The sequence below is a fragment of the Wyeomyia smithii genome, chromosome 3 (assembly GCF_029784165.1).
Source record: "Wyeomyia smithii strain HCP4-BCI-WySm-NY-G18 chromosome 3, ASM2978416v1, whole genome shotgun sequence".
Classification (NCBI taxonomy): domain Eukaryota; kingdom Metazoa; phylum Arthropoda; class Insecta; order Diptera; family Culicidae; genus Wyeomyia; species Wyeomyia smithii.
Window position 1 is genome coordinate 274,893,132 of NC_073696.1, and position 26,251 is coordinate 274,919,382.

General features: G+C 43.1%; 3 protein-coding genes across 10 annotated transcripts; 2 read left to right on the forward strand and 1 right to left on the reverse strand.

The window, feature by feature from the left end:
- Positions 1-212: 212 nt before the first annotated feature.
- Positions 213-5,895, forward strand: LOC129729591 (zinc finger FYVE domain-containing protein 1-like). 4 transcript variants are annotated; one of them, XM_055688279.1, is made up of 7 exons: positions 215-2,444; positions 2,514-2,790; positions 2,861-4,131; positions 4,236-4,434; positions 4,500-4,716; positions 4,781-4,957; positions 5,032-5,895. In XM_055688279.1, the coding sequence occupies exons 3-7, from the start codon at positions 2,936-2,938 to the stop codon at positions 5,361-5,363; spliced, it is 2,121 nt and encodes a 706-aa protein (XP_055544254.1). In that variant the 5' UTR covers positions 215-2,444; positions 2,514-2,790; positions 2,861-2,935; the 3' UTR covers positions 5,364-5,895. The 4 variants fall into 4 exon arrangements, with proteins under 4 accessions (XP_055544253.1, XP_055544254.1, XP_055544255.1 ...); XM_055688280.1 differs by having other exon boundaries at positions 2,514-2,780; XM_055688278.1 differs by lacking the exon at positions 2,514-2,790 and having other exon boundaries at positions 213-2,444.
- Positions 5,896-6,067: 172 nt separating this feature from the next.
- On the reverse strand, positions 6,068-14,318 carry LOC129729590 (uncharacterized). 5 transcript variants are annotated; one of them, XM_055688276.1, is made up of 3 exons: positions 13,908-14,318; positions 6,345-13,850; positions 6,068-6,288 (listed from the first exon to the last, which is right to left on the reverse strand). In XM_055688276.1, exon 2 carries the CDS (start codon positions 13,603-13,605, stop codon positions 7,585-7,587), a length of 6,021 nt encoding a protein of 2,006 aa, XP_055544251.1. In that variant the 5' UTR covers positions 13,606-13,850; positions 13,908-14,318; the 3' UTR covers positions 6,068-6,288; positions 6,345-7,584. The 5 variants fall into 5 exon arrangements, with proteins under 5 accessions (XP_055544251.1, XP_055544249.1, XP_055544252.1 ...); XM_055688274.1 differs by having other exon boundaries at positions 6,345-13,692; positions 13,754-14,318; XM_055688277.1 differs by having other exon boundaries at positions 6,345-7,293; positions 7,351-14,318.
- Positions 14,319-18,562: 4,244 nt separating this feature from the next.
- Positions 18,563-21,916, forward strand: LOC129729595 (leucine-rich PPR motif-containing protein, mitochondrial). The gene is made up of 2 exons (XM_055688288.1): positions 18,563-18,883; positions 18,952-21,916. The coding sequence occupies exons 1-2, from the start codon at positions 18,658-18,660 to the stop codon at positions 21,849-21,851; spliced, it is 3,126 nt and encodes a 1,041-aa protein (XP_055544263.1). The 5' UTR covers positions 18,563-18,657; the 3' UTR covers positions 21,852-21,916.
- The last annotated feature ends 4,335 nt before the right edge of the window (positions 21,917-26,251 follow it).

Here is a 26,251-nt window from a genome sequence, read left to right on the forward strand (position 1 = left end):
AATAATAATACTATTAATAATAATGATAAAAATTCTAAAGTGAATACTTCACCGAACGTCTAAGTCACGACCTCACGGCTGATAGTAGGATTAATCGAGCGTCTCCGCAGAACAAACAATGACGATCCAGCTTCGTGTTGTGACACAGTGGCCGTATCCTACACGCGACCTTGTAGATGCCACTTGTAGTTGACTTCCACTCGCTCGATCGTATGATGGTCCGTGCTGCTAGCGGGGTAACAGCGGTGCGGGAGAATTATTCTTGCTGATATATCAGCTGCGTATCGGATCACTGGCGGGGTAGCCTGCCCCTACCAGTGTGCAGAAGATGTTTCTGCCGATAAACTACCGGCTATTGTTATCGCGCAGCACAAGAAATAATCGACAAAAAAACACCCGTACGATAACTCGTGTATTGTTATTTTGCAAACTCAAACGGAGATGAACAATTTGCGTCTAATCGAGACGAAAGCAAAACAACGAATGGGCTTTAAATGTGTGGCTTAAGTAAAACAAATTTCGAATTTGGCCCTATACTGCGCTTGGCTCGAATTTTGACAGTTCGTTTGGCTCACAACATTCTCTCTACCTATTTCTCCATCTAAGTTTTGCTAGTGCAAATAGACTTGTGCGATATTTATACTGACAGTGGCAGCTTTTCAGTGGTTCCAGCTCGTATCAACTAGCTGGCATCTCAATCCAGTTTGCTTTGCTTTATCGCAGCTAACATCGCAGCGGTTCAACGATGTGTGGGCTCCACTGACACTGACAGACAGCATAACATAGCGTATGAAAAGTGGCGGTGATCTCGTGTACACATTGAGATGCGCGATGTCAGCTAGCTGGTCTGTATGCATAAAAGAATATCGATACAAATATCGCGGTTTTCAGTATCGATACGGTCGAATATCGGACGCTCGTGTATCGATCCAAAAAATCGAAATATCGCCTCAAAAGTATCGATATTTCCGATACCGATACAATATCGCCCATTGCTAATTTCATTTCCTTCACTGGACTCGAACATACGACGACTGGCTTGTTAGGTCAGTATCGTGCTTCGAGACCAGCTGGGAGGGCGTCAAATCTTCACACTGCGGCAAATCCTCCAAAAGTGCCGCGAGTTTGGAGTCACTACACACCATCTTGTCGTCGATTTTAAATCCGCATACGTTACAATAAACCGACAAGAGCTGTGGTAAAATCTTGACGCAAATGGCTTTTCAGGGCTGCCGGCAAAACCTGAAGTGTTTTATGAGGATTTCGGGTAGAGCATCAGACTTCTTCGAGTCCCACAAAGGTTACGATAAGGTGATTGTCTCTCCTGCCTAATGTTTAATGTTGCGCTAGAAGGTGTTATGAGACGGGCGGGGTTTAACAACTTGAGACAGTGGCAGACCAGTATACCCGATAGGATCGGATTGAAGATTAATACGTCCAAAACAAAGTATGTATATGTAAGCCTATCCGATCACGGCAGGGCACGATTGTGCAATACGGTAGCAATCGACAGGAATGCTCGTATTCATTCGACGAGTTTGCATACCTCGGCCAACCGGGAGATTGGAAGGAGTCGTGCCTACTATGGGCTCCCTAAATAAACTATGGTCGCAAAACCTGAGTATCCACACCAAGTGTATTATGTACAGAACGTAGGAGGATTTGCGAGCGCCTGGATTTTTTGAACGCCAGTTGCTAAGAACCATCTTTGACGGTTGTGCAGGAGTACGGAGCTTGCGCGCCTCTTCGGCGGACCCAGTATTCAGAAAATGTACAAAGCTGGAAGGGTACGCTGGGCATGTAATTTGAATGCCGGATAGCTACCCTGAAAAATTGGGGCTCGCTCTAAATCCGGTTGGAACTAGAAGACGAGGGGTGCAAATAGGGAGATTGGTGAACCAGGACATAAAGATTGACATAGACTGACGAGAATTGTCCTTGTCATTTTTGTTGCTCCTGATTTTTTGAACGTTTTGAGCATTTTTCACATTTTCTTGTGTTTTTCTGCAAAATTCTATTATATATAATAATAACAACAAGCAAAGTTAGGTAGATTTGAAACTAGCGATGAGACGCTGATACTGCTGTCCTCTATTAATAAATCTTCAAGTGGGGAAATATCAGTAGTATTCAAGCATAATATCCCCGATCCATACCCGTTAAGGTGTGTTCTTCGATGAAGTGCCAACTAAGGGAAAACGTCACACATTCAAAAGCACATATTTTTCTTCACTTCGTTTGCCTTAAGGATTGTATTGTTTTTTTTTGTTGTTGTTGCAACATCGACCTATTTGCAAATAGCATACTACTGCAGTTAGCTATATATTTGTTCAACAAAGATTGCCTGCGGTCAGTACTTTCTCCACTAGAGCCGATCATCAGTTCCTTCTTAGTTTCGCACGAAACCGGTCGACAAATCGCATCCTAATAAAATGGGCCGGAAGGTAAGTGTTTAACTTTTTACCAAAAATTGGAGGGCTCAGAGTTAGTAATTCGGTTGCTTTTAAATTAAGGTAGAACAAAAACGGTCGACCTAAATACGATGTGAACGGCGCAATTTCCGTGCAGAGTTTACAAAAATTACATCAGATGATGAGCGACCGCGCACTAGGCAATCCTTATCAAAGCAGCTTGCTTTGTGCCTTTGCCCCACACTGATGGCCGTCGATCGGTAATCCGGTGATTACCAGCTGGTAGCGTGTCGTACACTTATCTCTCTCTCACTCTGAACGAACGCTCCATCAAGCCAAACCTCCGTTTTTGTGACGTCCAACGTTGTGGTTCGCAAAGGCAAACAAACATCAGTACCGCAGTAGATAACGTAAGAACTTTTCTTTTCCTATCTTCCCTCTCCCAACAGATCAACAGGGGTGGATTTTCGCCTCAACCGGATGTGATCTCGGGTTCCGGTATCAACATATCCGATGTGCCGCCGATGGTTTCGCTCGATATTTATAAGGTTGATGATGACCCAAAGGATGAACGTGCCATGAGTTTCCTGCTAATGGACGAAAAGGAGAACTTGCAGCTCGAATCTGGAGAAGATTTCTGCAAAAAGTTGGGTGTGGCAGCAGATGCCAAAATCAAGGTAGTCTCTGTTTTCGGAAACACCGGCGATGGCAAAAGTCACACACTTAATCATGCCTTTTTTAACGGACATGAAATTTTCAAGACTTCAGCCGAACAAAGTAGCTGCACAATGGGAATTTGGGCTGCGTTTAATCCGAATAACAACGTAATCTGCCTAGATACTGAGGGGTTATTGGGTGAAACGGGCAACAAGTACCGACAAACGAGAATGTTACTGAAGGTTCTAGCCATATCGGATATTATTGTTTATCGGACGCGATCGGAGCGACTCCGAACGGATATGTACGAATTTTTAGGAATGGCTTCGAAAGCGTTCACCAAATACTTTTCAACTGCCCTACATAAGCTGGCCCTATCCAGTTCCCCGCAATCGCTTGGACCTGCGGTTATAATATTCCATGAAACGCTCAATACCGAAGTTTTAAAGGAAGACGACGAGGGTAGAAAAGAAGAGGACATTATTAGGGAACGATTTGGTAGGTCAAAGCTCGAGTTGACGGCATACAGCTCACTGCGGTATGTCGGGATCAAAACAAGTCAGCCACCGACGAATTTCGATTCGCTTAGGAATGCACTGATATGTGAGCTGAGAAACACAACCGTACGTTCCCCCAGGCAGCCTACGCTCGTGTTCGAGGCACTCAACGCATTGAATGCAAAGTTTAACGGAGAACTGTCATCTGCTTCGAACCACATCTTCCCGGAGCAGTATTTCACTTGCATGACGAAATGTAAAAGCTGCAAAATTCGCTGCCAGCTATCGATGGGTCACCTCGACTACAAGGAGGACCACAAATGTGCTAGCACGTGTAAATACCAGCACCAGTTCGAGAACAAAGTCTACCTGTGCAATAAGTGCTACGTGAACGGCCGACAGGTGGTTGTCGATATCAAAACTCAAACTAACAACGATTCCTCCTGGTTGGGGCTTGCCAAGTACGCCTGGAGTGGATCGGTTATTGAGTGTCCGTACTGTGGGGAGATTTATCGCTCCCGGCAGCACTGGTACGGAAACAAGCCACCGGAGCAAACGTCGGTCAGGTAAATATTAGATTGAGTTAAGAATTCAAAACTGAAGAAGAAAAAAGTAGTAGTGGTTGCATTTACATTATATCTCTAATATGGATTAATTTTCGTCCACGTAGACCCGAAATCGTGCATATCTGGAGTGATGGTGGACTACAGACCCGCGGTCCGACTCATTCGGCTCAACTAGTCTTGGACAGCGTTACCTATATCACCGATACATTGGCTAGCTTCGGCGAACAGCCCACAAAATCGATCAAATCCTGGATGACGGATAAAATTCGCCCCACCTACTGGCGACCAGACAGTGAAATTATTGTAGGTTTTTCTAGAACCATTCTAACCGAGCCCACATCTAATCGTTTTGGGGACGAATTTTTTAGCACTGCAAGAGTTGCATCTGCAACTTCGAACGGCTCGAGCTGAAGAAGCATCACTGCCGCAACTGTGGAGAGGGATTCTGCAACGCATGTTCTAAGCACAAAATGCCTGTTATTGGGCGCGGCTGGGACTATCCAGTACGGGTTTGCAATGGTTGCCGGGATGAGCTAATGAAGTTACAACGGTCCAACGGAACGACAGAGATCGTCAACCCTCGAGGTAAGATCATCCACCGGAACTCTGCTCACGTTTCCCTACGTCATCTTTCTGCTATCCTGTTTAGTCACTAGCTGCAATACTGAACCGGATACGACATCTTCTGCAGGCAGTAACATCAACAACAACAACAACAACGGTGCCACTACGGGAGATGCTGAGGCCGATGTGATTGCGCGAAAGTTGGCCGAAGCGGTCTGCAATACGTTTAGCAAAATCGGTGCAGTTGTGGAGTATCCAAAAGGTTTATGCGCGTTAAAGTTTTTGTTTTAGTAACAGCGTATGTTTCAACTTGTTTTCACTTTTGTGCTTTTGCAGATTTCATCAAAGAATCCGCACGGCCCTCGTATTGGGTTCCAGACTCCGAAGCTCCCCACTGCCACTCATGCAAGTTGGTGTTCGGCTGCCCAGAGGAACTCAATGGCAAGCAAACCGTTCAGCAGCGGAGTGTGACCGGTAACACAACCCCGGCATCCCCACAGTCGCCCTCACAGTCCTCCTTTCTCGCCATCGACCGACGGAGACATCACTGCCGAGCCTGCGGGAATGCCGTTTGTGCCGAATGTTCAAAACACCAGCGACCCGTGCCTGAGCGTGGGTGGCTGAACGAGGTGCGTGTTTGCGACAAATGTTTTTCCAACAGTAATTAGACAAAAAAAAATCCATTGGAAGAACGTAAAAACAAAAATTGAACGGAATTGAATGGTTTGATGAGCGGTAAGACTCGATTGTGATAATTGATTTAAATTTGATTTAAATGTTTTTTTTTCTGGATTCTATGTTTTGGTATATGTAGTTAGTGCAACATTTCGCAACGCCACAAAAGGGATGAAACTTTCTGTTATGCAGATTGTTATCATAGAAAAGACTGCGAGTTTTGAAACAAAAAAAAAATGCAACAAATTCTTTTGTTTTAATGTTTTTGCTATTTAAGTAGATTTGAAACACTAGCCAGAGCACAAGCTTAGTAAAGATACGTATTGCGAGACAGGCTGCTTCTAACTATGTACAGTGACGAAACAATATAAAAATACAAACAAGATGCAGTTATTCATGTTAAAATTAAAACTAGGGCTACCGCAGGATCTATTTTATGCGTATGTTTAGTAATGTAGGACGAGCACAGATATTGTTGGTAATTATTTTTTGAATAAAATAATTGATTTCCTTATTTTTAAAGTACTTGTCTGTCACTAATATTAGCAAGTGGTAAGTGAAAGTATTTGTCCGTGCAAAGTGGAAAACGAAATATCAGAAGATCCCATATATACCGTTGCTAACAGTAACAAACTACTTGTTGCTAAGTTAAATGGTTATTTCGAATATGTTACAAATATTAAATTCACTAGAGGTGTACATTGTAAAAATTTTTATTCTTTCGACCTCTGGGTTGTAGCCTTCGGTGAATTTTTCTCACATGCGGCTACGACGGCGACGGCTTCTGGAACGGCGCCTCGGTGATTCGCGACGTGGGGACATTGCCCTGGATCTAGAGCGTGATCGTGAACGAGAACGGCGTCCACGTCTTCTCATCGCATCCGTAGGCTCCTCGTCAAAGTCCTGACTTTGATTTCTCTGCTCGACGAAGAAAAAACTTACTCACGTATTTGAAAGTTGATAAGTAAACTTACCTTTGAATCCATGATAAGTTTGAAAATTCAAATTTGGTACTTGTTGAGTTGGTTGATGAACTGTCTTCTAGACAAAAGATTTCTTCAAAAATATATTTTCAAACTACTTCGCTATAAAAGTTTTGCTTCTTAACGGCTCGGCCGATCAAATGAGAATGAAAAATTTTTCGCGAATGTTTGATTTGGACTACTTCGATCCTAAACCTTTGAACTGAAAATTTTGCGAGTTTTTTTTCGTTACACGTCACAAAATACAGGACGTCGCTATTAGTGTGTTTTTTTTTCGTTTTGACGTTGGACTAACGTCTATATCGAAGTTAGGCACCTGAATTTGAAAATCTAGTAATTCAACCGGGGAAAACCAGGGAAAAGTGGTCAGGTTTTGAGCGCTTATACATCAGTCATTTCTTTTCAGAATTTCGAGGTTTTGGCATCAACCGATCAGAAATTCTTTTACGGTTGAATTTATGTAACAAAAATAACCTATTGTTCGAGATACACTATTGAAAAATTGATAAATCACATCGATTGTCTAAATCATACCGAGCAACCAATCACCACCTCTCTTCACAAGCACAGTCGACACTAACGGATACAACCGATCTGACTTTGTAAACAGTCTCACAGCTTTCAACCAATAACGAGCTCGCTTTCGGTAGCTGCAACAGGTGTTTCAACACCGTTTTAAAATGCTTCTTTTATCATTACCACTGAACAGATTCTAAACACCTGTTCGGGTTGTAGAAATATAAGTTATTGAAATCAGCCACTTCTTCTGGAGCTGATCAAAGCTACAAATTATTTATTTAGGTTGAGTTACTTATAATTAAAGATATAAATGTTTCGACTTACAATTATAGTGTACAAACCCAAATTTGCCTTTCCTCCTGCAGATAGATAATGCCGTTACAGATCCGTAGCGCCAATGCAACTTGTATCCTATTTTAAACTGTTTTTGTGCATCAATAAATTTGGGTTTTAATGAATTTCAATTAATTTTACTCACATAGGTTGAATACCGATTTAATCTATCAAAGATTTTCCAAGACTACTTTTAGTCTATTTATGCCTAAAAGATTATATTTTTATTTTAATTTAATTTTTCCCAATACCGTTTTCATGTGACTTACTTATTTCGAGTTTTATTAGATTAGAACTACTTAATTTAATGAAAATGAATGTAAAAATTGTGCTATCTTATTAGCCTGTATAAATTTCGCTGCAAATCACTGCGCTACAATCACCACTTCTGATCTTGCACCGTCACCTTCTCTATTGTTCTCGCGGTCGCTCTGCTGGCTGGTGCGCCACTGGTGATAACGTCAGCGCTGGTGATTTTTTCGCCTGATCCCGGGCAGCCAACTGTGTGCTGGTGATTGTTTTGCCTGATCCCGGAGAGCGAACTGTATGCCCTGTGGTATCGTTCACAACATGCCCCGGCCCGTGATCCTGTACCGGAGGCCACTTCCGGTTCAGTGTCACTATCAGTTATCTCTAAGACAGCCAGGTTCGTCGCTGCTCGCTTGCAGAGACCGCTATTGGTTCGAATCCACGCTTGCCGAACTCTCCCGTCACCCGACACTATTGGGTTTTCGACGATTCCACGGACCCAACACTTTCGTTTATTACCTTCTACGACGTATACAAGATCGCCTACTTGCAAATTTTTGGATTCAGCAAACCATTTTGACCGTCCACTAATTGACGGAACGTATTCACGAATCCATTTTTTCCACATTTCTTCAGTCAACTGCTGTGATCGATGGAATGAATCTCTCAAAGCTTTTGCCGGATACGTGGGGGGTGTTCCTTGCCGTGGTTCATTGGGGGACACTCCCCGAAGAAAATTATTTGGTGTCAACGCCTCCTCCGATTCCTGTGATGCGTAGACAAGAGGACGCGAGTTCACTATATCCTCAGCTTCGGTTATTGATGTTAATAAAACTTCATCTGTTAATCGTCGTCCATCATCTAGAACTGACAAGACTGCCTTTACTGACCGGACAAGTCTTTCCCACACCCCACCCATATGGGGGGTAGCTGGGGGGCTAAATGTCCACTTCGTACGAGCTGAAGTGAATTCATTGGCACTCTCTTCTCCAATTGCCTGCATATTCGCCTTTAACTCTTTGCTCGCACCCTTCAAGTTCGTCCCATTATCAGAAAAAAATTCTAAGGGGGGACCACGTCGGCAGATGAAACGGCGAATTGCCATGAGACAGGATTGTGTAGTCAGCGAATGAGCTACTTCCAGATGAACTGCTCGTACTACTAAACATGTAAATAAGACGATCCACCGTTTTTCACTGTGCCTGTTCACAACTACCGTGAACGGCCCCAAATAGTCCACGCCCACGTAGCTGAAACAGCGCAGGTAGGGCATAAGTCTTTGAACAGGAAGAGCTGCCATTCTAGGAGTCGCCGGGTGATTTCGCTTTACCTTACACCAAACGCATGTCTTGGCAACTTTTGCAATTACTGCTCCTACTTTCGGTATCAAGAAACGCTGCCTAAGTTCATTTTTAACCGTTTCACGCCCACCATGTCCAAATTTTTCATGAAAATGCTGGACGAGTTTTGCTGTAATGATATGATCCTTTGGTAGTATGATAGGAAACCTTAAGTCGAATGGCAAAAACTCGGCCCTACCAGTACGGCCTTCAGAACGAATAATTCCTTGGCCGTCGACTAACGGAGTAAGTTTATAAAGCAAGCTAGATTTTTCTAGCTTCAACCACTTTTCCATTGGTAATTCTGCGTTCTTTTTGAGAATTTTAAATTCAGGCTCAAAAACAGCAATTTGTGCCATTTTGAAAAGCGTCTGTTCTGCCTTTCCTAGTTCTTGCTGTTTTAAGGGGGTTATTACTACTGGATATTTTATTGATTTTAGAAGATTCGCTTGTCTAAGCGAAGCTCTCAACGTTTCTAGTGGTAAACGATTTATTTTCCTTTTACAGTTCGACAGGAACCGATAGACGCTTGCTAACGTTCGAACCAAGATGTTCCATTTTGATATACGCTCGACTTTTATAACTGCTGCTGGCACCTCAACATCGTGAATCATAAGATGCACCTTCATTTCTTCCTCTGTTTCAGCCTGAACCGCCCTTTGCTTCGGCCAGTTTTCTTCTCCAAGGTACATGAAATCTGGTCCATTGAACCAAGTGGAAGCAGCGTTCATCTCCGGGTCCCTAGTCCATTTCGTCAGTTGATCGGCCACGTTCAGTTTTGTGGGAATCCATTTCCATTCAGGCAGCCGGCTGATGGATAAAATTTCACCCACGCGATGTCCTACGTACTCTTTATAACGACGATGGTCTGACCTGATCCACGAGAGAACAGTGGTTGAATCCGACCAGAAGAATTGCGTTTCAATATCGAAAGAATGATTTTTTCGTACTGCGGATGCCAGCCGGGCTCCTATGACTGCTGCTTGCAACTCTAGACGAGGGATAGAGACAGGTTTTAAAGGTGCGACTTTCACGCGGCTTGCCACCAGCACGCATCGCACATTTCCTTCCACAATCGCTCGAAAGTATGCAACACACCCTAGCGCTCCTTTACTTGCATCTGTTATAATATGAAGTTGAATTTTCTTTACTTCGGACAATTTTGATACACCGAAATAACTCCGAGGAACTTTGATGGCAGCAATTTGCGGCAATACTTTAGTCCAACGTGTCCATTTCTCATAGGATCTATCATCAACTGGATCGTCCCAGTCGCAACCGGTTCTCCATAGATCCTGAATCAACATTCTTCCAAACACGGTGAAAGGGGAAAGAAGACCTTGAGGGTCAAACATCGACATCACGCAGCTAAGTACTATTCTTTTTGTTGGTCTCTCGATGCCATGAAGCACTGGTTTATATGCCTCCCGAACTGTAGTTGAAAAACGAAACACATCCTCTGATGGGTCCCACATGATTCCCAAAACCCGTTCGACCATCGTGCTTTTATCTCGATTGAAGTGAACAGCAGAATTTTTGCTTGGTTCCCCCATGGCTTCAAGAAATTCCGATGAATTGGAAACCCAATTCCTTAGATGAAAACCGCCGCGAGAGTGTATATATTTAACCTCCCTTGCGATCTTGTAAGCATGATCTACAGAATCGGCACTATCGTAATAGTCATCAACGTAATGATTGTTGATTACTGCTGCAGCTGCCTCCGGAAATTCCTCAGCAAACTCCGCTGCGTTGATATTTTTGATAAATTGGGCTGAGCAGGGAGAACAGGTAGATCCGAAAGTTGCGACGTCCATGACGTAAACTTCCGGTTTGTCGTTCGGACTGGAGCGAAACAGAAAACGTTGGGCTTGTTTGTCGTCAGAGCGAATGCGTATCTGATGATACATTTCTTGTATATCGCCTCCGAAGGCAATCCGTCGCTCCCGGAAACGATTGATGACCACTGGCAGCGACTGAAGCATATCTGGACCCGCTAATAGCTCGCTGTTTAATGAAATCCCATTTACGGTGGCTGCTGCATCCCAAACAAATCTAATCTTTCCTGGTTTTCGTGGGTTTCGTACCACGTTCAGCGGAAGGTACCAAATACTGTTAGGTTGCGACTCCACTAGTTCCTTCTCAGTAGCTTTGTGCGCATAACCTTTTGTTACGTAGTCTCGAATCTGCCAATGTACGCTCTGAAACAATTCTGGATCCCTGTCCAGCTTTTTCTCCAATGATATCAATCTTCGGACAGCCATTGGGTAACTGTCAGGAAAATGGCGCGTATCAGCACGCCACAGCAAACCCGTTTCGAAACGGTCATCAACGCGAATTGTAGTGGCTTTGAGAATTGCTCGTGCTCGTTGATTCTCCGAAGATTCCAATAAGCCTTCGAAAGGAGTGGTTAAGTTTTCTACAACATATTGTTCTCGAATTAGATCGTGAAGCCGTTCATTCGTTATCGCTTCGTATGAATGAAAATTCAGGCTTACTTCTGCAGTCGTTTCCCGGGGTTCAGGCCCGTATATCATCCAGCCTATTTTCGTGAACACAGCGATTGGCTCTCCTGCTGGACCGACGCGCGAGTTAAGAGGTGCGAAAATGTGTAAATTATCTAAACCTATAATTATTCCGGGCCTAGAACGTTCATAATTTGCCACGGGAATATTGCTAAGATGCGGGTATCGATTTGTTAGTTCTTGAGACTGTAGATCTTGCTCAGGCAACATTAACTGTTTCACAGTGCGTACATTTGTCAATGGCAACATGGTGTCAGATCCTTGTGCAGACAATTTTACGTTAGCTCTTACTGATGTATTTTCATATTTTTTAACATTTCCAGTCCACGTAACCACCAAAGGCTCTGCAACTCCTTTAATATTCAACTGCTTTGCCACCGATTCCTCAATTAGCGTAGCAGATGACCCTTCATCAAAGAATGCCAGAAGGGTGGCGACGCGATCGCCAAAATGTAGGCTAATTGGTGCTATTCGGAAAATAACCGATCGACCTATTCGATCGTGAGCGTGGCATTTCACATTTGAAATCTGAACGGCTGCTTCAACTCGATGTAACAATGGGTGATGACCGCCTCGGCAGCCACCAACATTGCAGCGAATTTTGAAATTGCATGTACTTTTCCCATGATTGTTAAGACAAAGCGTACACAATTTATTTTTCTCTACCACCTTCAACCTGTTAACCAAGGACATCCGTTTAAAATCGTCGCAGAATCTGAGTTTATGATCTGTTCTTCTGCAGACCCAACATGGTTTGACTCCTTTAATGTCTGAATGATCTTCGGTTCTGCTGGATACAGCATTATGCACATGCATAAACTCCTTCCGTTTTGTATTCGCTTTACTGAACGACGGCGATGACGATTCCCATACACCAGGAGGAACAAACTCTGTCACCTCGGACACGTCGGATACGATGTCGTTCATAAAGTCAGTAAACATCCTGAGGGGCGTTCCATTTTTCCCTCGTTTGAATCGGACCCAGTCTAACCGATAGTTGGGAGGAAGTTTTTCCACCAACTCTTGAACTAACATTGGATTGCTTAGGTGTTCCTTTAAATTTGCCGCTTCCAAGTGGTCGCAAAGTTGTTTTACTGTCAGCCCAAACTGAATAAATGTGTCCAGACGATCGGCTCTAGGTGCTGGCGAATTGCGTACTTTTGTGAGAAGGGTTTTCAGCAGCTTTTCCGGTTTCCCAAATAATCGGCGAAGGTCTTCTATGACGTCCGGGACTGAACTTGGAAGTACCAATCTACTACGCACCGCCTCTAGAGCATTCCCTTGCAGACTATCTTGTAGTCGTTTGAGGTTGTCTAAGTTTGAAAAACCACAGGCTTCTGTTGTAAATTCGAAACTACTGATAAATATTGGCCACACCTCCGGTTCGCCTTTGAACACGGGTAAGTGCTTCGAGATCGCCTGGCGAGCTGCTATATGTTCTGCAGATAATTTCGTAGGCTGTCGAATTCTATTTCGGTTTCGCGTTTCCTCTGTACTGTACTTTTCCGGAACATCATCATGGTAACTCACCACAGAACTTCCCTCAGAATTCTGATCGCTGTCTTCTGCCTCAATTTCATCAATACAATTTTGCTCCTCTACACCTTTCTTGGGTTCGTGTCTTGAATTTTCTCCTTGCTTTTGCATCCAAAAATCAATCTTTTCGCCAAGAAACATATCCCTTTCTTCATGTCTATCTTTATTTAATGTAATGCCTTGCCTAACGTACTTCTCTGCAATCATCTGTTTCGCTGCTTGAAATTCTTGCTGCATATTCTTCCTTTCCTCCAAAAACGTTTTTTCTTCTTCCAACTGTCTTTCTAACATTTGCCGCTCTTCCTCCAATTGCTGCTTTTTCGATTCTCTTTCTTGTGACAATCGCTTTTCGAGAAGTTTGGTCTCCATCTGTCTTTTTTTCTCCTTTAATATTCTCTCCATTTCTAACCTTCTTTCTTGAAGAATCATTTCCTCTGCCATTTCTTTTTCCTTAATTCGTTGCTCTTCTTCCAATTTTCGTAATGAAGTGGCGAAAGACGTACTCAATTCGTGCTCAGACCCTCCATCACTTTTGGATTTCTGGCTTCCAGTCCTTTTCGACTGTTTGTTCGTTTTCGGAACCAGCAACTCTTTAGTGCATTTTTTACAGTTCCAGTCACGATCTTCAATTGCCTTCGTTACCCCGACGCAGAAAAAATGCGCCCACTGATGGCAAGAATCACACTGTACCATATCACATGCACTATTGGGGGCATCGCATAGCATACATGATGACTCATCGGCAGAATCCATCCTTTGAGGTTATAATTCTTTGATTTTGTTCGGGTTGTAGAAATATAAGTTATTGAAATCAGCCACTTCTTCTGGAGCTGATCAAAGCTACAAATTATTTATTTAGGTTGAGTTACTTATAATTAAAGATATAAATGTTTCGACTTACAATTATAGTGTACAAACCCAAATTTGCCTTTCCTCCTGCAGATAGATAATGCCGTTACAGATCCGTAGCGCCAATGCAACTTGTATCCTATTTTAAACTGTTTTTGTGCATCAATAAATTTGGGTTTTAATGAATTTCAATTAATTTTACTCACATAGGTTGAATACCGATTTAATCTATCAAAGATTTTCCAAGACTACTTTTAGTCTATTTATGCCTAAAAGATTATATTTTTATTTTAATTTAATTTTTCCCAATACCGTTTTCATGTGACTTACTTATTTCGAGTTTTATTAGATTAGAACTACTTAATTTAATGAAAATGAATGTAAAAATTGTGCTATCTTATTAGCCTGTATAAATTTCGCTGCAAATCACTGCGCTACAATCACCACTTCTGATCTTGCACCGTCACCTTCTCTATTGTTCTCGCGGTCGCTCTGCTGGCTGGTGCGCCACTGGTGATAACGTCAGCGCTGGTGATTTTTTCGCCTGATCCCGGGCAGCCAACTGTGTGCTGGTGATTGTTTTGCCTGATCCCGGAGAGCGAACTGTATGCCCTGTGGTATCGTTCACAACAACACCAATGGCTTGATTGATAGGGGAAATATTGCGCAAGATTGACATATAATAATTTAAATATGTTTTCGATACTAAACTAGTTAAAAGTTGTGTTAAAAGTCGTGCACATTCAACCAATCACAAGCTCGCTTCTTGTTTGCTCGCGGATGGATTTTTGCTTTGGGCTATATAATAGTCTGTGTCGTCTCATAGCAGTCATCAGTTAACAAGTGAAAGGCCACCAGGCCGGTCTTGTATAATCAGCAGCGGTGGCTGATTCCAGCGGCCAAACTGAGCTGCAGCCTAACCAGAGCGGTGGTATCAGGCAGCAGCGGCGGAGGTAGTGGGACGCTGCATTTCTTCATTCAGTTCGGTTCTCCTTCGATCTGAGTTGGACCCCACCAGCGGTAATCCAATTCAGATATCGTTGGTGAAAACAGCCAGAAAGCTACCGCCATTTAGTGTGTGTGCAGTGTGCACATATAGCGTATGTGCATCTGTATTGCTATGACATTTGCGATGATAAGGATGGCGCTGTTGCGTGTGTATGGCTAGCTATAGCGTGTGTAAGACACTAGCATGTGTAGCATATTATGGCTATTGCGTGTATATCTTCAGCGTGTGTACGGATAGTTACAGCTTGTGTGTGGATAGCTGCTGCGTGTGTAATGATTAGTTATAGCGTATGTATGGATAGTAATAGCACATGGTTGGATAGCTTATGCGTGTGTATAGATAGTTGTATCGGATGTATGGAAAGGAATAGCGTGTGTATGGATAGCTATAGCTACAGCGTGTGTATGAATAGTTTTAACGCGTGTTTAGATAGTTATAGCATGTGTGTGAATAACTATAGCGGGAGTTTATCGAAGATTATTATTGTCATTGAAAATATTAAAACGTCTTAACGAACACAGTTGTGAATTTGATTTTACAGCATCGATTTTAACTTCTTCAGCCAGTCTTTATTCATCGAGGAAAAATTACTACCTATGAATGATCAACACTTATTTACTAGAAATTTGATTTAGATCAAAACGGGTTCTTTTGTGTATCATAAATTATTGGTAAAAAGAGTTGCAAGTTTTCTCAATGAGCATTCATTAAATTTTCGTTTTTGTTTCTCGGTGCGCGGTTTTGATTTTGTTTCTCGCACACAGAGAAAGAAACAAACTTGTCGCTATCGTGAAAAATAACAAAACAATTAGAAATGCTCTAAATCACAACTGAAGAAGTTAAGATATTTTCCTGTCACTCGCCCAAACCTTGATAACAACTACCGAAAAACGTGTGATTGAGCTCTTACTATATTGAGTTATTGAACCAAACGTTTTTTTTTTTTTTCAAATACATGAAGTTATACGCTGGGCTGGAACTAACCTAGTATGAGTTTTATCGATTAAATGTCAAACAATTTTCAAATTTAAAATTTTCGGTTCTGGGCTCCAATTTCAGATAGTTTCGTAAAGTTTGCTTTTTGCTTAGATAGGAAAATTTTACCAATTCGCTCAATTAAATGATTGTCTTGGTAGTGCAGCAAACAAAGGGTTGATTCGAATATGTATGAAATGACAGCGATTAAATAAAAGATATCCATTCTTTTAGTATATATTATTATTTATAACGTTTTAACGTCTCAGCATCCAGAAATGCACTGTTAGATAAAATTGCAGCAAATACTAGAGTTGCAATTCTCTCTATTATTTGTTTTAATGGAATATAAGAATACCGTAGTCCAACGTCATGCGGTCGTGTCTTGAATACCACCCTCCTACTTTTTTTACAATAGGTAACACGCACTGAAACTACATCAGGTGTTTGGTTGCGAGTGGCGGCACGCGATATTCCAGGCGCGCTTGGGTGCCTGATACAATGTATAAGATAAATACAAGAAAAGAACCCTATTGCTAAAAAATCTTCAAATTTGTATAATCACTTGAAACTATCGTTGTAAAATTGTGTTAAACAAGTTTCACGCAACGTACATATATAGTTGGTGAATGATGTGTCATCAAACGGAAAATAAATTATGTAGAATTACAAACACTAGCCAGAAAAATACAGAAGTCGAGTAGATTAGAGTATTTTAAAAAAGAATCGTCGAAGCCCATAATATTTCATGTCTATTTTATGATTTTTGATTGAAAACAATGCGTAGAGTCTATATTTGGTATCACTTCATCAAACGTTTCATGTAGAAAACTGGACTTGAACTGGTGATATCGTTAATATTACTGGGTATGGACCAGCTGTCCACGGTTGCAGATAAACTGAATTTATATGTTTGTATGGCAATGTGCAAAATAACATCACTATTGGTATAAACTGGGTAGTTCGACTGATCTCAACGTTTGATGCTGGTAAGATGAAAATGACAGTCACAAAATCTTCGAGATTTGGCTGATAAAACCTTAAGGGTTAATTATTCTGTACAACAGTTTTAACTTCATACCGGTTGTACGACAACTTCCATTCATCATATGCCGTATTCCATGCTTTCCAGTGGTATTTGGATAATTTATTACCTTACCTTACTAAACAGCTTCAGGCCGTAGTGCCCCTTACTGTTTGAAGAAGTGGTCTCGATTCAATTCGGTCCATGGCAGCTCGCCAGACATGTGGTCTGCAGAGGCCTCGCAAGTCGTCTTCCACCTGATCGAGCCACCTTGCTCTCTGCGTGCCTTGTCGCCCAGCCTACCGTAGTCTCCCGATTTTCGTCGTTTGAACGATGAGTGGTTCTCCCAATAGCGGATGTAACTCGTGGTTTATCCGCCTCCACCAAAATACATCTGCCATCTGCACTCCACCACGAATGGTACGCAGCACCTTCCGTTCGAAAACGCCAACCGGTTTGATCAGTGTTTTGTAGATGGTTAACTTCGTACGGTGGCGGATTTTGTTCGAGCGGAGTGTCCTCCGGAGTCCTATGCAGGCACGACTTTCTGCCATAAGACGTCGACGAATTTCTCTGCTGGCGTCTTTGTCAGCAGTTACCAGTGAGCCCAAGTACACGAACTCGTCTACCACCTCGATTTCATCAACGGTAATATCAGTTCGTGGTGGGTGTTGATACTGCTTCTCTGGAATCTCTTGCTCTCATGTACTTAGTCTTCGATGCGTTTATGGCCAATCAAATTCGTCCGGTTTAAGCCTCCAGTCTGATGTACGTCTCCGTCAACTTCTCAGAGATACGTGCTACGACGTCGATGTCATCGGCGAATCCAAAGAGCTGAACGAATTTCCTGAATATCGTGCCACTCGTGTCGATACCTTCCCTACGTATTACACTTTCCAAAGTAATATTAAATAACAAGCAGGATTATCCATCACCTTGTCGCAACCCTCGTCGAGAATCGAATGGACTCGAGAGTGTCCCCGAAACTCAAACTACGCACATCACTCTGTCCATTGTCGACTTGACCAACCGTGTCAATTTATTCGGGAAACTGTGATCGTGTACAATCTGCCATAGTCGATTTCGATCGATTATGTCGTACGCCGACTTGAAGTCGATGAACAAATGATGGCACATTGTATTCACGGCATTTCTGTAGAACCTTGTGGCGCGGGTACCCAGAAATTCTTCCCGGTATTGACTCACGAATTCCCTCGCAAACGGTGGTGATCGACGTCATAAAATTTGAGAGAGTACCTTGTAGGCGGCGCTCAGCAGCGTGATTGCACGGTAGTTGCAATAATCTAACCTGTCGCCCTTTTTTAAGATGGGGCACTGTACTCTTCATTCACTCCTTCGGTACTACCTCCTCTTCCAAAATCTTGGTAAAAACCTAGTGTAGCGCGGTGATTCACCACCGTGTTTCAACAGTTCACTGGGGAGTTGGTCAGCTCCAGCTGCTTTGTTGTTTTCTCCTCGCTGGAATTCTGTCGTCATCTGCGCGTACACCGAGATCTACTATCACTTTGTCGTCGTCCTCCTCTGCATCGCCGTTAAGGTTCTCGTCGTAGTACTGCTTCCACCTTTCAATCACCTCACACTTCGTCAGAAAGTTGGAGAATGTTACCGATGATGTATGTAAAATAAATTTAAATCAATTAACTAACTAAGGTATGAGCTTTGGTATCCATTTCTGGTACATAATTTTAAATATTTATGAAATACAAAGTTTTTTGTCGTTTTCGTTTGAATCGAAACTGGATGTGCATCATTCTAATGCTATATTACGCAATATGTGAATACACTTTGCATCACGTTTTGCTATGACATTTCTTGCTGTCATCATTAGCAGAATTTGGAGCAAAATCAAAACAAAATCACCAGTGCTCATGTAATCGTATCGAAAAATAGTGTTAAAAACCTGTTAATTATAACTTTCATTCGCCAAATGAATGTATCAAGAATGAATGTTCTTCGAAATGTGTTAACTAAGCCGGCACTTTCGCTAAGACCATTCAGTGTCAGCAGAACATTCTCGCGTAGTGTAATACAACAAGCGGAAATACGGCGAAGCAGATATGAAACTAGCTGCCGAAATGTTTTGCTGCCGGCGGTTACAATAAACAGTCACATATGCCGGTTCAATGGAACCCGAGCAAAGCCAGTAAAACGAGGTGGGTCACTTAGTACGATCTTCGCTTAAAATTGTTCTATATCTAGTAATTCAAATTATAAATTTTAGAAAAAAATACACTCATGCTGGTGGAAGAACTGACGAGAGATGCTCGTACGTACCGGCGAATACCACTCGACAAGCTCAACCAGGTTTTAGCCAAGCCGGAAGCTATCACAGCTGATGCGTACGATTTTCTATTGAGCTGCTGTGGTCGCTTGCTGATGGAGCAAACGGCCGAGGTACGAATGCGATTGTTCAAATCTATTTGGTTTATGGCTGGCGGCGGGGACACGGCAACCTTAAATCGGTGGAAAGTTTTGCTACAGGTACACCGTGACAATGGTATCAATTTGGACGGTGAAGACGTTGGTCAGTTCATCAATAGGGTGAAGGTGAGCAAAGATGAAGAGTTCTACGCGCTACTATTGGGAGCAGTTGCTGAACGTGGTGATATTGCGAAGATGGATGAAGCCATTGCTGAGGCACGTGAAGAGGGTTTCGGCTCGAGCGGTAAGTTTGTTAGTCTGCTGGTTCGGGGTTATTTTAGAGCAGGAGATTTGTCTGCTGTGCAGACAGTGCTTGATGAAATTACCGATCAGAATGTTAAACTGGATAGTAATATTGTTGGCGAGTTACTGGTTGGAAGGCTAACAAACAAACAGGTGGACGAAGCAGTTGAAATAATCAAAAAGCATGGATTGATTTTGAAAGAGCAACACATTTTAGAAGCTATCAAGGAGGCTTTGTTGGTAAAACAAAATGAAATTGTAGCGCTTTTGTTAGATTTACTTCCACCAGATGTTTTAAATGCTATCACAATTGATCCAGCACTAAGGAATGTTTGCTCGGAACTACTAGGCCTCAAGCGGTTTGCCCAGATAAAAGATTTGATAAATTTACTGCCAGTTCCAAGGTTCAAATCTAGTGACAATTACGATAGCTACGCAACCTCGTTAATCTTTGAAATGATTAAAACTAAAGCACCCTTCGAAGAGATCGCGTCATTTGTGGAGTTTCTCGTTAGAACTAATAGGAATACACGGGCACTGCATGTGGCCTGCGATTGTGCTTCTAAATCGTGGATCGATTCGTTACCTAAATTTTTAACACTTCTTCGCCAGCAAGAAGACCTCAGACCTCATTATTTCTGGCCTCTGATTGTCCAAAATTTCGATAGACAGGGTGAGTCTGGAGTGCTCGATGTCTTAAAAATGATGCAAAGCCTGGACACGACTCCCGACGAGGAAACACTTTCGGTTTTCGTCCTGCCGAAGCTATCGATCACGTTAAAGGATGTACGGATGGCTTTCAAAGTGCTTGACGACCGAGGAGTGAAAGCGGCCGTGCTTATGAGCCCATTCGTGACACACTTGCTGTACCAAAGTCGATTTGATGATGTTTCCAAAATAATTAAACTTTATCCGACTAAGATTAACACGCAAACTATGGTCTATCCACTGGTTTTGCAATCCCAGCAAGGAAAAAATAGCGACCAGTTGCGGCGAATTTCGAACGTGCTGCGAAATTTGACAGAAAAAGCTCAAAACCCGAAGCACGATCTGGCAGGACAACTTTTAATTGAGATAATTAGCAACAGAAACACCAAATTTGATACGGTATTTTTGAAAAGCTTTCTGGAGGAGTATGAAAGGGCCAATCTGCGAATTAGTAGAATGAGCGCGAACGTGCTTAGAAATCATTTATCGAAAACCAAACAGGTAGGTGCTGAGTTGGACAGGTTGTTGCAATCATTGGTAGATGATCAACTGGGATTATCGTCCCGCGAGATGTCCGATTCGATATACGTTCACCCTCGAGACATGAATTATGCAGAGCTAGAGTGTCATCTAACTGAACTTGAAGAAAAAAAGATGAATGCGAGAGGGGTTCTACGCCGCTTGCTACAGCTGTGCATTCGCGAGAATCGTCTGAAACGGGCCGTTGAACTGAAACGAAAGTGCGACCAAGCGCAGGTTGATCTAAGCTCCGGGTTGATGGCTTCTCTGCTTGAATTAAGTGTTAAGCTAAAAAATGTCGACGAAGCGGGTAGAATGCTGGCGCAAATCAAACAAACTTATCCGGGTTTCCTGCTAGATGATCACAAAATTGTAGATTTCGCAGCACTACTGGTTGAAAATGGCTTTCTAGAGAAAGCAAGAGGCATTCTCAAGGAGCGTGCATCCTCGGGTACGATACGCCCAGGAAACGCCAACAAAAACATATGGAATCTACTGAATAACACAGCACAGTACGCTGCAGGTAGCAACGCGCAATCGGAACACAACCAATGCTCGGAAATGTTGCAATTCCTGATCGATCTTGGTTACTGCGGTTACGAGAATGCCCTACTAGGTCCAATCATTCGAGAATATCTACTCAAAAATCAAATCCTAAACGCAGTCACCGAGTTTCTGCGAATAGCTACCGAACATCGGAAGACACCGCTGCAGCTTGAAGTGTTCACCATTCTTGTGCGGCTGACAAATTCTAACGATCCCGAAATCCCTCCGGAAATGGCGAAAAAACTGCTCGCTGAGGTGATCCGTGTCGGTTCGGGTATCCATGGCTCCGTAAATACTAACAACACCCTCCTGGTAGCATTAGCCGACGCCGGCACGGAAGCACAACTACGCCGAATACTCATCAACCCAGAGACCCACATCAATCAGGAGTACATTATGACGCAGTGCGAGTTTCTGATCAATTCTGGCAAGCTGGACGTTGTGCTGCGATTGGCAAAGTGTTCGCGGGGGTTGGCCAATATACGAGAGGCAGACTTTTTGGCGCTCATCCTGAAGCAGTACGTGCGGGACAATGACTGTGAGGCTGCGGTTGGACTGTTTCATCGCCTGCAAGCCGAGGACGCTGAGATGAAAATAACGGGGGATTTCGCGAAGCAACTGATCGATCTGCTCGAAGTTAACAACTACGAGGTGCCAACTGGGATTCGGTTGTATGCTAAATGAGCGGATTCCTTTTCGCGGGCAGTTGGTTGTTTGTAATAAAAGTTTTAAATAAAAGCGGTTCGCTACTGTTGGTATGTATATGTTAAGAACAAAAACTAAGAAGTCCTACCGCACCTCAAGAAAGGTTTTATGCACGGATTTAAAATCTTGATAATTGCGCCGAAATCAAACGATTGTTCATATTTTTACTCCAATCGTATCACGTGTTTCACAAAATTTGATGCAAATAACAAAACATCTGTCTGTCATGATTGGTGATAAAAAATCGTGGTAAGAAAGCTAAGACATATAATTGAGTTTGATAAATTTTCCATGGAAGGTATTTATATTTGCTTACTTGCAAAAAAGTTCTACGCCCTTCCGGCAGCTAACCGAAACATTCGCCATGGCAGACGAAAACGTTTAGACATGATTTGAGTTCTTTGTTTTATTTCTTAATTCCTCCTCAATTTCGCGACAAAATTGTTGAAGTAGATCTTGCGCTCCAGGTTTGCCTATAATTCTTGATGGAACGCAGCTGGGGTACGTTGGCCGAGTTCACCGATTTGGGTACCATATCGATATTCAGCCGCTCCATCTCCTCCAACGATCACTTCTAGTAGTGGGCCGACGCCAGATCCGGCCGGAATACCGCGTCTTCGCCCTTATGGTATTTCAGTTATCATTAAACTTCCGACAGGAGCTTCGTATTATAAATTTGCCTTTCCACGACCAGTCCCGAGTGGAAGAAAAGCGGATTTGACATTCCCTTCACGGTGATTGTCAGCCACATCAGCACCTTTTTAGGGAACCTGGTGAAGGAAATGAAACGGAGCTAACTTCCTTCGTAGGGGGAAATAAAATACGACATGCCCAGCCAGTCGTTGCCATCCAGGGCGAGATAGGTCTCGTTGTCCATCACCACCGCCACGTTGCAAAAATCTAACTCAGCCGCTGCCGCTGCTCCGAGACCAGTGAACGGGACTGTCGCTTCCTGACACATATGTCCATGTTAAGCAGGTACATTTCAGTGTTTGATCGGTTGCACCGCACTCCCGGCCAAGCGCACGCAGCGATGTAGCCTCTTTTCCCTCGGTCTTCCTCTTCAGCATTTTTTGAAACCTCTTATCGCTCAAAATCGTCGGGCGCCCGGAACCGGGTTTTTGATGCTCCGATTGTTGTTCAATAGTGCCAAGATGTCGCAGATGCCGGAATGGGCGTATCCAGCGTCTATAAACTGCCGCACGATGTCGATTTTCGACGCGGCGGGGTACCGCTCTCTGAACGCGCATACTTCTGAACGGAGTAGCTTCACTGTTTCGCCATCACGGCCATCACGGAGTTTGACTATGGCTTACAATGATTGATGCTGCATGAGTAGTTTCGTCAGTGCGTGTGCAGGTAAATTTATAAAAAATCGCAAATTTTGTCCATTTTATCAAAACCACTTAAGCAGTGTGTAACAGGGGGTCACCCTGTACACACGAAAATTTGCCCGGCGAAACCCTTACAGGGCGGCCATACTTCTAACGGACTTTCGGATTTTTGCTAGAACACTGAAGGTGGACACAAACAAAATAAATAGACAAAAACTTATCGGGTTTATTTCCTCCAGCTGTCGTAAGTGGCTTCTCCTATTCTTCTGATGGAGACATCTGGTGCTTCTTCCGAGCTGCTCCCGAGATAGCGGCATCCACCAGCAGCTGCAACGATGGTCTTCGGCGGGTGGTGTTTTCCGCTCCTTGTTGATTAGCCGGGGTAGCAAACACTGCTTACCAATCCGGCGAGCAACACACAACAGCAGCACACGATCCACGGGCCAACGGAACAACCTTCGTTGGACTTACACAATACAAAGCGGCACAACCTTCGCTTTTTGCGAGACAAAAACTGTAAAAATCTAACAGTGAAAAAAACGCGCACAGAAACGTAAACCAAACGACGCGTGTCGTACCGTGGTCGAGGCTAAACTGAACTCTTCCCGCGATGGATGCCTCTGTTGCCGACCACAACAAACCCGCCGTGACGTCGAAGTCAGCATTCAGCACATCACCTTTTTACAGCTAGAGGGAAATTCCGGCCTATCTAACCCTAAACATTAATTCACAAACATAAATAAAAAATTATCGGCCCTACTAAACGCGACAATATCGTTCACAAACGAAAAAACGAACGAATTTAAACAAATTTACGTGAACGATATTCAGCGCAAGTGGTGAGAACTGTCATAACAAGTACACGCTGCTGCGGGAGTGTCCAAATGCGGGTAATTTTCACTTATACACTCTCTCGCAGCAGGACCCAAAATTAGGGTTATTTTTACGCGTACACGCTCTTGCAGCGTTACACATAATTAAGTAAATTTTCCACTCGATGCTAAAATTGTAACCGCACAGGTTACAAGTGGAAATGAATGCATCCATGCTTTTTGAACGGGAAGCAGTGAGAATTGGTCTCAGCATCAACTATACCAAAACGAAGTACACGGTGGCTGATAGAGAGCGTGAAAGCTTGTCGAATCTAAGTATTGAGATTTGGGTAGTAGATCCACCGAATGGCGGCACAGAACACGCAGCGCGCGCATGCGGCAGGTTGGTAGACGTCCTCTAACACCTGTGCGAAAGGCTCTGGTGCAAAAGCAGGGTAGGTAGGGTAGACTCCCTTTGGGAGTGCCCCGCTACCACCAGTACTATGCACTCCCGCGATAGCGAAGAAAGTTCTGCCGTAAAATTGAAAGAGGAGTAAGCGTGAGCATCTGACCAGTCGCGACCCTTAGAGCCGCACATCGTCATCTATACGTGAGAGTCGCATTTCTGTCGCCTACCGTCTACTGCAACGGGAGCTTGATACTGAGGAAACTCAGACAACCCAACCCAGTATCACCGCTGATGGCACCGGTCCGCCAATCGGAACTCAACAAGATCCGATGAAGGACGCGTCGTCAACAACGTGAGCAATATACGCTGGGCGCTTCTAGAGTTTTTTGCAGGAGATTCACCAAGGATCAGCAATTCGTAGCGCTGATCCAGGTATCATGTGTCCACGAAACCAGGATCCTTGGCTTAACCTACGCAAAAGGTTAGTTGATCTATTGCGAACCAAGCCGAATCTTAGGACTGTAATTCTGTTGAACAGAAACATTTAATTTGTTCTCATTACAGGGTTCATTCAACGGGATTTGGTTGCCATTACGGTGGAAGTCCCAACGGCTAACGGCCATCCGAAGTCACACCCATTGTGCATTGTGCATCAAAAGCCGCTTCTCGTCGGTTGCGATGCCAACACTCACCATGCAGTCTGGGGTAGTTCGGATGTCAACACACAAAGTGAGTACCTGCTTGATTACCTTACTTCTATCAATGTTAATTTATTTATTTATTTATTTATTTATTTATTTATTTATTTATTTGATGTTTTCATCTGGCTAAATATGCCTCAATGAACTTTTCGTGATGAGGAAAAGCCCTTTTGAGTCACAGTATGTTACTCAAAAAGGCATAAAAACCTCATATCTTTTCTTACTCTACAAAATCATTTACAAAGTATAATCAAGAACGAATACAAAAAAAAAGAACAAGTTACATGATTTGATTGGTCAGTCAGTATAAATCTATCATTAATTTTATAGTTAATTTCGTAAAATTCTCGTCATTGAAGTTCTCGCCCTCTATTCAGAAGTTTACGTTGAAATGCCGCATTAGAGAAGTTGAAATCGTAGAGGTGGTAGACCTCATTGAAGCTGGTAGCCATAAAACGGATCGGCTCATGGCGACCGTATTCCGTACGCCGGGCATCGAGAGAGAGAAAATCCCGCTGCCGTAAAGTCCTTTCAGGTGCGTAAAAATTAAGTTGCGTCAGAATTTGCTCAGAATCAGCGTCTCCTTTCAGTATTTTTCCGACAAAAACAGCCTGAGCAACGAATCTCCTGTGTTCTAGTGTGCTTAGACCCAACAGGTTACACCGGTGTTCATATGGTGGCAAGTTCACTGTATCTCGCCATGGCAAACGTCGAAGAGCGTATTTTACGAATTTCTTCTGCACTGATTCAAATCTGTTTTTCCAAGTGTGCTGATATGGGCACCACACAACTGCATTGGACTCTAAAATCGAGCGCACTAAAGCACAGTACAGCGACCGCATACAGTGAGGATCGCAAAATTCGTTACATATTTTAAACATAAATCCGAGCTGTCTGTTGGCTTTAGTAATTATTTTGTCGTAGTGAAGGTGAAATGAGAGTCCAGAATCGAGTATTACTCCCAAATCTCGAATGTGGTCAACTCGTACAAGAGGTTGGTTGGAAATGCTGTAGTTGTAAATGATTGGGTTCAGATTTCGATGGAACGTTATTGCATTGCATTTATTGATGCTAATCGTTAGAAGATTTCTCGAGCACCATTCTTCGAAAATGTTGATCCATT

Excerpts from the sequence above, each read along its gene's own strand:
- LOC129729595 (XM_055688288.1), top strand. The coding sequence starts at position 18,658 with ATGAATGTATCAAGAATGAATGTTCTTCGAAATGTGTTAACTAAGCCG. Across the intron at positions 18,884-18,951 it reads AGCAAAGCCAGTAAAACGAG|AAAAAAATACACTCATGCTG; the intron begins GTGGGTCACTTA and ends TATAAATTTTAG.
- LOC129729591 (XM_055688278.1), top strand. Across the intron at positions 4,132-4,235 it reads CCGGAGCAAACGTCGGTCAG|ACCCGAAATCGTGCATATCT; the intron begins GTAAATATTAGA and ends TCGTCCACGTAG. Across the intron at positions 4,958-5,031 it reads AGTTGTGGAGTATCCAAAAG|ATTTCATCAAAGAATCCGCA; the intron begins GTTTATGCGCGT and ends GTGCTTTTGCAG.
- LOC129729590 (XM_055688276.1), bottom strand. The coding sequence starts at position 13,605 with ATGGATTCTGCCGATGAGTCATCATGTATGCTATGCGATGCCCCCAAT.